At 49.8% G+C, this 10572-nt stretch overlaps 1 protein-coding gene across 2 annotated transcripts; it reads left to right on the forward strand.

The window, feature by feature from the left end:
- Positions 1-242: 242 nt before the first annotated feature.
- On the forward strand, positions 243-8404 carry THNSL2 (threonine synthase like 2). 2 transcript variants are annotated; one of them, XM_008930986.4, is made up of 8 exons: positions 250-802; positions 1477-1671; positions 1940-2092; positions 2767-2997; positions 3847-3995; positions 6677-6802; positions 7674-7813; positions 7921-8404. In XM_008930986.4, exons 1-8 carry the CDS (start codon positions 580-582, stop codon positions 8153-8155), a joined length of 1452 nt encoding a protein of 483 aa, XP_008929234.1. In that variant the 5' UTR covers positions 250-579; the 3' UTR covers positions 8156-8404. The 2 variants fall into 2 exon arrangements, with proteins under 2 accessions (XP_017942067.1, XP_008929234.1); XM_018086578.3 differs by lacking the exon at positions 1477-1671 and having other exon boundaries at positions 243-802.
- The last annotated feature ends 2168 nt before the right edge of the window (positions 8405-10572 follow it).

Genomic DNA, 10572 nt, shown 5'->3' on the forward strand with positions numbered 1-10572 from the left:
CGAGGTGGGAACAGTCGTGGGAGTTCACGGGATCTGGGTGGGAAATGGCCTCTTCCAGCAGCGCCGGTGGCTGCTCGGTCGGATTTGCGTGAACACGGAGGATTTAGCTCAGCCGTTCCTGCACTGTGTCAAATCCTGTCCTTAGTTTAACCCCTTTGAACAGAATCAGCCTGCTCTAAAGACAGTTATTTCTTTTTTTTTTTCTTCAAAAAAAAAAAAAAAGCTGCAGCTTTGGCAAACAGCCCACAAGAGACATGACGTGCTTGTGCAGCGGCTTCTGCGCCGTCAGGGCTTTTCCTCAGGCGGGAAGTGTCTCCGGGGCAGGGTGGGAAGGGTGAAGGGAAAGCAAGACGAGGAGGTTCCGGCCACCTTGGCACAAATCCCAGACGGCCTTTCCATCCCCTGCAAAATGCCGCATGCCCCTCACTGGCCCCCGCTGCTCCAGCTCCCTGTGACTTTTCCTGAGAGGAGGTGGTTTGTTCCCTGAGGAGCTCTGTGTGTCCATAGGGGAAGTTTTTGAGGGAGTTGAGGGGTCTACTCTGGGTCCCTGGCAGTGACAGCAGTCCCTCCCCAGCAGCCATGGAGTACCTCAGCACACGGGGCGGCACGAGGGCCGTTGACTTCGAGGGAGCCCTTTTCTCCGGCTACGCGCCCGACGGGGGCCTGTTCATGCCCCAGAACATCCCCTCGCTGGACAGGGACACCCTGTGGCGCTGGAGCAGCCTCTGCTACCGTGGGCTGGTCAAGGAGCTGTGCTCCCTCTTCATCCCAGCCGACCTGGTCCCACGGAACACACTCGGTGGTGAGTGCAGCCACGCAGGGAGCTGCTCGTGGGGATGTGCGCGAGGATTTTAGGGTGTTCAGATGCACCTGCCTGCCTACACCCCACCCTCTCGTGGCCCCCAGAGGATGGAGCCTGCTGCACTATTGCCTGCTCCTTTCTGTACCCTGATCTCCTCTGTCACCTTGCAGGAAAAGGTGTTCCCTGTGTGCAAATAGGGATTCTGTTGACTTCAGTAGTGATGGCTGATGCTGCTGGGTCACCTGGCTGCTCTGCTGAGCTCCAGACTTACCCTCCCTCCAGGGCTTCCTACTGCTCCACGCTCTCCTTGAGATCACATTTTTAATGTTTTACAACATTTAAGAGCTGTCACCTCCACCAGAGGGCAGCTGCAACCTCTGTCTCAATGGCACATAGTGATAAAACTCAGGTTTCCTGTATTTTATATTTTAGCACAGTTTTCTCTGATCGTGTAGAGTATCCCCTGGGGTTACTTGGCATAGTTATCAAACACCATGAAGCTGGGCTGATTTATTCCTAGTAACTACTAATAACTTGTTGGATGTCTGTCACCGCTCCAGCAACTGAGAGTCTTTGGTTGTGCAGAAAGATACCGGGAGCATGAAGAACACAGGTGCAGGAAGCCATGGGTCAGAAAAACAATCTAACAGCTCCTTTAACCATTTTCCCTCTAGACCTGATCGACAGGGCCTTCAGCAGGTTCAGGCACAAGGATGTTGTCCATTTATCCAGGCTGAAAGACGGGCTGAATGTTTTGGAGCTGTGGCACGGGGTTACTTTTGCATTTAAGGATCTGTCCTTGTCCTGCACAGGGCAGTTTTTGCAATATTTCTTGGAGAAAAAGCAGAAGCACGTCACTATTCTGGTGGGTGAGTATGTCTCTTTGTGAGAGATGTGACATTTCTGGTCAGGCCTTTACCTTGAGAGCCACCATCCCACAGCCCTCCCCACAGATGCCCCAGGGTGGTATTGCCTTACGGGTGGCTGGTGAGTGATCTCCAGACAATGCCAGGGTGGCTTCTCTAGTCAAAAACATCTCATGGAGCATCTCTGTGTCTTTTCTTGAAGTGCAGCAATGCAGGTTTGACTGATGCATCATTTTTTTTCTTTTCTTGGTGCTTCCTCACTTTGAAACAGGAACTTCAGGGGACACAGGGAGCTCGGCCATCGAGAGTGTGAGAGGGCAGAAGAACATGGACATCTTTGTTCTGCTGCCCAAGGGGCTCTGCACTCAGATACAGGAACTTCAGATGACCACCGTCATTGAAGACAATGTCCACGTCTTTGCTGGTTGGCACTGCTGTTGGACTGTCCACTCTATGGCCCTGCTGTGTCAAAACCATGACCCTTAAAGTCTCAGGGAGATACTCAGTGGGATTTGCAGCTTTAGCAGCTGTAGCCAGTCGGGTCATTGCCATCACCATGCCCAGACATCTTGCTAACAGGAGACGACATACCCAGTTTGGTGACCAAGTAGTTCAAGGCTTCTTTGTCTCCTGGCCACAGATCAGAGCTGCCTCCATGCAGGTGGCTGGTGTTTGGCTACACTGAGTTCAGCACCATTTCTTGACACTAAAAGGATTTGGAGTCACCTCTGCCCTCTGTCTTCTCACCTTCCTGTGTGATCCATCCCCTACCACCTTGCCATCCCCATGGGTCAGCATCACCACTGGGTGCTTGAGCTGCTTGAGTTCTCATGGACTCTTCTGCTCAGCCAGGTCTCACCTTGGCATCTCACAAGGGGAAATACATATTTGGGAAATATATATTTGGTATAAGCAGGAACCCAGAGTGCCACGTCTGCAGAAACCACCCGACATCCACAGGGTGCCACTCAGCCCCTGAGGCAGATGGGCCACAGCAAACCCCAGGGCTTGAGACCAACCCCTATTTCTGAGCAGACATACCTTGTGCCTGATGCACTGCTGTTGGCAGATCTAATCTTTCCTTTCTCCTTTTGACAGCTCATGGGAACAGCGATGAAATCGATGAGCCCATCAAGGAACTGTTCGCCGATGACGATTTCGCCAGAAAATACAATTTGATGAGCTTGAATTCCATCAACTGGTCTAGGATTATGGTGCAGATTGCTCACTTCTTCTATGCTTACTTTCAGTGTGCCCCATCCCTGGATACCACCCCACTGCCAGTGGTGGAAATTGTTGTGCCAACAGGAGGAGGAGGAAATATCACAGGTAAAGGGAAAAAGATAGGTTAGATAAGAGAGACAATGCTGTGATCTATAGACCAAAAGCACTTCACAGATACTAGGTATTGCTATTTATTAAAACACCCACTCTCTGGTAGGATTTCTTCAGAACCACTTTTATTTTATTACTCATGTATGCTTATTACTCAATTTAGGTGTCACTAATGATTTACAAGGTGCAGAAAAACCCAAACCACCCTTTGATGATGAGTGTAGCTATCTTGAGGATGGGAACATTAGGAGAGGACAGAACGTGTTTGATGAAGAAAAGAGGGAAAATACTGTGGCTCTGATTTCTTAAGTGAGACATTAACAGAGGTGTGGAGTCCTGCCTAGTCCTACTCTGGTTTGCATGGTAGTGTGTGGTCAAGAGAACCACTCATAATTGCATAATCTGACCTTCTAAATGAGAGCCCTTGATTGCCTCTGTCCCAAAATAGGCATAGAACTGTCTTATGACAGCAACAAAGGATTTGATATATTCACTGCACTTCCAGGTTGCCCATCTGAGGCAGCATTAACAAGCTCAAAATCTTCATCTCTCTTGCTCGCACAGCACCTGTCTGACCTGTCATCCCCTAACCATCCATCATCAAATATGGAAATGCCCAAAGGTCAGTGTTCAATGGCAGGTGGAGCATTGCATCCCTGGATTTTATAATCTGGTGCTCTACCAAACCCCTGGAGACAGATATCTCAGAGCCCACCAGGGAATATCATTTGTGTCTGCTTCTGAGCCAGTTGCTCAATCAATTTGTACAATGACTCCTTTGCTAAACTTCCTTTGGATGTTTCTTCACCAAGCATACATTTATTTTTCACTGTTTTTTCCCAGCTGGCTGTATTGCCCAGAAAATGGGTCTCCCAATTCGAGTTGTTGCTGTGGTGAACAGCAATGACATAATTCATAGGACTGTCCAACATGGAGATTTCTCAGTGGCAGAGAACGTGAAGGCTACATTAGCATCAGCCATGGATATTCAGGTATGTAGTGACTTGGCCAAAATGGGGAAATAGCAAATATTGAATTTTTTTTCTTTTACTCCAATCTACCTGCATAATTCTGCCACTGGCAGTGCCTCTTAGTGATGCATTAGGAGGTGTGACTCCTATTAACCATTTATGCTGCAGACTGCTGAGCTGAGGTAGATCAAACACCCTCCTCCTCACTTTTCAGGGCTTGACTTTGTGATCTTCATTGTTAAGTGCTGTGTTTCTGGGGTTTTGTCCTGTGCAAGGTTAGCAAGAGAGGGACACTTTCACAACATGTGACAACTACAGAACTATAAATGCCACCATGTCAAGGGCGTTTTGTCAACGCTTCTGAAAGGCTCCACCAAGAGCAAGAGGAGAGACCAGGAAGAAGGTAGGGAAGTCCAGAAGAAATGCCTCATTTATGGCTGTCTGCAGCTTACTCAGAGCAAAACAAGTCTCAACAGGCAGGCAAAGGCCTCAGAAAGAAAAGTCGTAGAGGTACAGAAACCAAACACCTGGAAGCAAATACCTCCCGTTTCATCCCTACCCTGTGATCCTCAGGGATTGGATCTGCTTCCAAACAAGTGATCAGAGGGAAACCCTTGGTGTTGTGTCTCTGTGGCCTTAAGCTACCTGGATTTTCCAAAAGCTTTTCAAACACCTTGGGAGGACCCGGGAGCCTGGAGGGGCTGCCATGCTCTGCAGTCACTAAGTCCCTGTGCCCCTGTCACCAGGCTGTGCTCTGCAGCTTGGCTTTCCTCCCAAACCATGAGCTTGGGGAGCTCCTCAGAGCTCCAGGGGTATCTGGGCTCCTTTCTGGGCCCATGTCCCTTCAGTAGTACTGCTCTGCTGAGGTACCCAGGCATGTGCCAGCCTTTCGGATTATGGCAGCAGGCAGTCAGGCAAGGTGATATCCTGAGATTGCTGAGGAGCTGGATGGGTGTATCCCTCTACACATCCCTCTCCACACCTGTGTGGGACATCTTTGTTCAGCTCACATCTGAAGCATCCATGCAAATTTTTCCACAGCATAAGAGACTATTCATTCTTGAGGGGAATTCAGGAGGTCTCTAGTTGGGGCCTGTTTAAAGCAGGGTCAGCCCTGAGGTCACACCAAATTACCCAGGGATTTTCCATTCGGGTATCGGAAACCTTTAAGGATGGAGAGTGCACAGCCTTTTTAGGTTGCCTCTTCTGCAGCCTAAAGTACAGCAGAGAAAATTTTCTCATTAGATGCTGCCTAAAGAGTTGCAGGTGAAGCAGGAGGTCTGGTGTGGATGAGCCTTGTAAGGAGCAATCCCAGGAGAATCACAGCAGGTGCTATGTCTTTGCAGCACCTAAAGACAACCAGGGGATGTTCTCTGGCCCTGAGGTCAGGAAGCACCACACAGCTCATGTCCACACACCAAAACTTTGTCCCCAGTGTGATCTGTCCTCCAAATTGGACCCCAAAGTTCTCCTGGACAGTTCTGGTGGCCTGGGACAGAAGCAGAAGCCTTACTTAGATGGTAAGGCCAGTACTTGCATCAGTGTCCTGGCCCAGTTCAGCTTACTGGTGTTGACACAGAGACCTGTAGTGGAAACCAAAAGGCTGGCATGAATGGAGGGTGAAGGGGAAGCATGTGTGAAGGATGTGGGAGCAGCAGAAAGAAGGACAGGAGAAGGGATGTCGGGAGCATGGTGCTGGAGGAGCTTCTGGGAGCGGGTTGTTGAAGTCCAGGGCACACTGACATGTGGCTTCTCAGAACAGCCAGGTTGGGAAGCAGAGGACAGCCTAAAACAGGGGACAACCTAAAGCAAAGGGCAGGCAACACACAGACTAAACTGAAGATTAGAGGCTCTGGGAGGTGATGGTGGGAAGATGAAGGACAGAACTGGGACCATAAGACACCCAGATGAGGACACAAAAGTCTGAGTAGGACCTGATGACTCTCCAAGGTAGAACAGGATGGAGTGACAAAAGGTCACAGGCAGAAAGATGTGAAAAGTTCATTCAAACCCATCACTTGAACCCAGGAGATGTGATGAGTACTCTGTGAGTTGGTGTTCCTTGTCCTGTCTGTCTCTACAAGGTGTCTCAGCCAAACCACTGGATGAATGTTTCTTAGTGCTTGTAAACATGCAGGGATGAGACAGGGAGAAGAGAAATTGGTTTGTGACCCTCCTCTATGGTCTTGCACAGAGCTCTGCTGTGGTGTTGCAACACTGATTGCTACGCAGCCATACAGGCCAGTCAGGCCCTATATGTGCCCTATAAGTTCTCAAAGATTATCAGCCAGCCCTGCAGGGAGCTGGGTGTCACTGTGAGTCACTCAGCATCTGCAACACTGAGTAAACAGCTGGATATTTCTGCTTCTCCAGTGCACAGTGTGTTATTAGCCTGGGTTCATCACAGTGATTGTACAGATGTGGTCACACTGTTGATTCATCAGTTATCCCTGCATTTTCTGTTTTAATCTGATGGTCACTGTCAAACAGGTCAAAGGTCCAAAAGACATCGTGTTCCCAAAGACTTGTCTTGGGATGTAGGTGAGTAAAGGGAAGACAAAAAGCCCACACCAGCTACCACCAAGAAAAACTCAGTAGTAGGACCTCAACCCTATGGAGATATCAGAGAATCTACACAGGTGCTCTTCCCCTGAGACGAATGCTTGAATTTCCACTGCTCACCTATTGCTTTGTTTTCCCAGGAGCCTTACAATGTGGAGAGGATCCTGTGGCTGCTCTCAGGCTCTGACAGCAGCCTAATAAAAACGCTGATGGAGCGATTCAGTGTATCAAAAAGGCTAAAGCTGCCAGAGGATTTGCACAGAAAGGTCAGTTCCTGACACACACAACGCTATGTATGTGTGTGTGTGTGTAAGGAGAACTACCATTTTCAACTCATTTACAGAATAAAAAAATCATAGTGGAGAGCTTCCAACCAAAAATTTACGTGTGAGGCTAGAACAGAAGTTTTATATCAATGTGTGTGCACTGAGATGTTAAAAAACACTTTTAAATTTTATTTTTTTTAAAAAAAGCTCTTTCTTCTTTGCAAAACTAATTTAATAAATGCCTACAATTACTTAGTTAGGATCTGAAACCACCCCATCCTTGGCCATGCACCGAGGCATCGTGCAGCAGATGCTGGCACAAATTGAGTGTTTGGGAGTGGGTCTGATGACTTGGGTGCTGCAATTCAGCCTCACTCTTATGGCAAATGGGAGCACAACACAGAGAGAGATACCAGAGAAAACAGAAGATATGAACTATGAGAGGGCCAGATGCAAAGCCTTGCCTCTTCCCATCCAAATTCCCAATCACTGTACCTCACTAGGAGGGAGGAGGATCCTTTGCCTGGTGCCTACTCCTGCTTGTGCAGCAAGATAAATACTAAGTAATGATTTTATTAAAAGCAAGAAGAGCTGTTACACTGAGGTGGGTTTTACAAGTCCCTCAGAGCATGGAAATAGCAGCCAAGAGCTGAGCTGGGTCTCGGCTCCTTTTCACCCACGCTCGCAGCACCTGTGGATGGAAAACCCTGGCTCACACTCTGTCCGCACGGTTGTTTCCAGCAGTGCTGCAGCAACCCCTCTTCCTTCGGTCCTTGGGAAGCTCCATCCTCCAGCCTCCCTATTTTGAATTGCTTTGCTGAGTGCTTGTGGCTGATGCCCTGTGCAAAACAAGCCTCCCTGATTCCCACAGCTTTCCGAGACCCTGCGATCCCGCTCAGCCTCCGACGAGGATATTGTTGGAGCCATGCGGCGCTGCTGGGAGGAAAACCAGTACCTGCTGTGCCCCCACTCTGCCGTGGCTGCTCACTACCACTACTCTCAGCCAGACAGGTGAGGGAGTGTTGGGGACTGGAGCATCACTATCCCCCTGTTCCTTCAGTATCTCCAGCCCAGGCCTTGCTTACATCCCAATTTCCTTGATTTTCTTCCCTTTGCAGCATTCCCCGGTGTTGCTTAGCTCCAGCCTCCTCAGCCAAATTTCAGGATGCCGTGCTCCGAGCTGGCCTGGTTCCCCAGATCCCCCCTGAAATCACTGCCCTGACAGCAATGGAGACCAGGTCCACTCCCTTGGAGCGGGGACAGGACTGGGCACAGGTGCTCCGGGGGCGGATTGGAGCCGTGGCACAGCGGTGGGAGGCAGAGGGTGGGAGTCAGTTTGCACCCCTGGGGTAGTGGAGGATCAGGGGGCAGGTAGTCACACAGACCTGAGCTACTGGGCACAGCTGGCCAATGCCTCCCAGGGCTCATTCTCTGTTCCCAGGAAAGCCCCATGTTATGCTGGGAGCCTCCATGTGATGATTTATTAGCAAGAATGCACTTCCCCATTGAAGTATATGGACTATTTCATAACACTTTTAGTAAAGACCTCTGCAATTGTATCCCCTTTGTCCTAATAATTCATAAAATCTGATTGAAACTCTGGATTGACCTGCCTGTTCCATCTTTACTGGCTGTTACAGAAAGCTTCCTTAGCACTACCCACTGCTTCATGAGCATTATCCAGTGATTCTGGCTCCGTGCTGGGATGTTCAGCCCAGTGATCCCAGCAATACCCAAGATGCTCAATGGGAAACACATGCAAGACTGGAGCTAATCCACTTTACCCATCCCTGTAATTTAGGCAGTGGCAGGGATCATTCCCAGGCATTGAAACTTGCTCAATTATAGTGTTAAATGGCAGATGTTTTCCCTGGACATGCTTATCTTACAGCACTGGAAAGCAGTTCTTTATCTCAGGGCTTTTGGTCCTAGTCCTGCTGCAGACTCTTCCCGGGCAACTTCCACTGTAACGAGTAGGAAATGGGAAATTCCCCTTACCCTCTGCCTGAAACTTCAGGTCATTCAATACCACGTTCCCATCATATACATATAAATATATAAATACCTTGTGTGGGAGCTGCCTCCACAAGTCATGCATCTGGCAGGAATCTCTTGTGCCTAAAAAAGGGGAAAGAAAAATAGGAATAATTATACCGGGGGGAAAAAATCCCCCTCTGCCATCAAAAAAAATTCCCCCTTTGACATCAAAAGAAGTCCTGTAATGGGAGGATTAATTTGAAGGTTTAGTGGCATTTAACAGGGTAAAAGTAAGTTCTGTGAAGTGATTCAGCTTGGGATGTTGCAGAATGTGCGGGAAGAGTGGGAAGCTTTGCCTGGGCTGCTTTGCTGGCACCCAGGAAGACTTTTCCTTGGCTCCCTCCGGCACAACGGCCCCGTGCCACCTTCTTCCATCCCACTGAAACCCTGCAGGAGAGGAGGGACCTGTGCCTTCTCCAGGATGGGGGGTTGAGGCTGCCCCATCCCAATTAACGTGGGTGAGGGAAACAGCTTAGTTGAAAATTATGCAAAAAATCACAGCACTTGGATGTTTTTAATGCTAACGGCTCTACTTGCATGGATCAAGGAGCTGGGAGGAAAATGGTGGTGGAGTCCAGGAATGATGCTTCACAAGGCCATCATTCACCCTTCTTTAAGAGCCAATCCAGCAAAATACCTCCTATTTAAGCAGCACCTTAACCTCAGCCTCACGAGGCTGAAGGATGGCTTTGCACAGGGTGGGGGGGTGGTGCAGCATGTCACTGGGGGTGCCAGTGAGAAACCCCCTGGTCCCATTCGGCCCCACGATCCCCTCTGGTTGATGCAGATGTTGTGCTCAGTGGACTCCACCACCTTTAATAGCTGCCTCCCCAAATCTTGCGGCTCTCGGCCGGGGACGGCTGCCCAGTTGTAATTTAGCTCTTAATCATAGCTTAAGACACCCTGTGAGAGGGGAGAGGCCTGAAATTCCACATCCAAGCAAGAGGTTGCAAACCCAGCTGTCTGGTCAGGACTGGAGTAGGAGGAGGAGACAGGAGGGCAAGGGGCCAGACGTGGACCCCTCACTGGGGAACACAGGGAAGGATGGGTGAGTGGGGCTGGGCTCACAGCCTGCCAAGGTCCTGGTGTGTTTTGCAAGCAGAAAACCTGATGAATACATTCCATGCTCCCATCCCAATGCCCTGAAGCCGTAGAATGGGTAAAGGGTCTGGCCTCGCTGCAGACAATGCCCAGGAAGGGTAAAAAGGAGTTTAATTCTCAACTATCCCTGAGGATACCCCTATGGGGTATCAGATTTTTTGGGGGGAATGACACTACGAAAACTCTCTCTGCGATCTCTGGGCCAGAAGCACAGCAGGAAAAGCCTGTTCCATGCCTGGAGCCAAGGCAGAGGGAGCACAGACAAGCTCAGCTTGCAGGGGGTGCTGCACTCCCACAGGGGGAAATGCACAGCTGCACGTGCCAGGCCAGTGCCTGGGATATGGGAATGAACCTGGCCCCCTGGGCATGCTGTGTCCCACCCTGCTTCGGGACCACGGCATCTGTGGCTGCTCACACTGGGATCTCACACTCTGTCCCCAGAACAGGAGCTTGCGACTCTGCTCACTCATCCTCAGGTCTCTGGCTGAGAGGGAAGGTCAGCTTGGTTTGATGGAAAGATGGAAAATGGAGGGAGGAAAGTCATGCAGAAAAGTGGTCTCTCCTCACCCAACACTGCTGGGGGGCTGCAGTCTCTGGCAGCCTGACATGCTCCCAATGTTAACAATATATTA

The sequence above is a fragment of the Manacus vitellinus genome, unplaced genomic scaffold (assembly GCF_001715985.3).
Source record: "Manacus vitellinus isolate BGI_N305 unplaced genomic scaffold, ASM171598v3 scaffold_98_pilon, whole genome shotgun sequence".
Classification (NCBI taxonomy): domain Eukaryota; kingdom Metazoa; phylum Chordata; class Aves; order Passeriformes; family Pipridae; genus Manacus; species Manacus vitellinus.

Excerpts from the sequence above, each read along its gene's own strand:
- THNSL2 (XM_008930986.4), top strand. The coding sequence starts at position 580 with ATGGAGTACCTCAGCACACGGGGCGGCACGAGGGCCGTTGACTTCGAG. Across the intron at positions 3,996-6,676 it reads CATCAGCCATGGATATTCAG|GAGCCTTACAATGTGGAGAG; the intron begins GTATGTAGTGAC and ends TTGTTTTCCCAG. Across the intron at positions 6,803-7,673 it reads CAGAGGATTTGCACAGAAAG|CTTTCCGAGACCCTGCGATC; the intron begins GTCAGTTCCTGA and ends TGATTCCCACAG.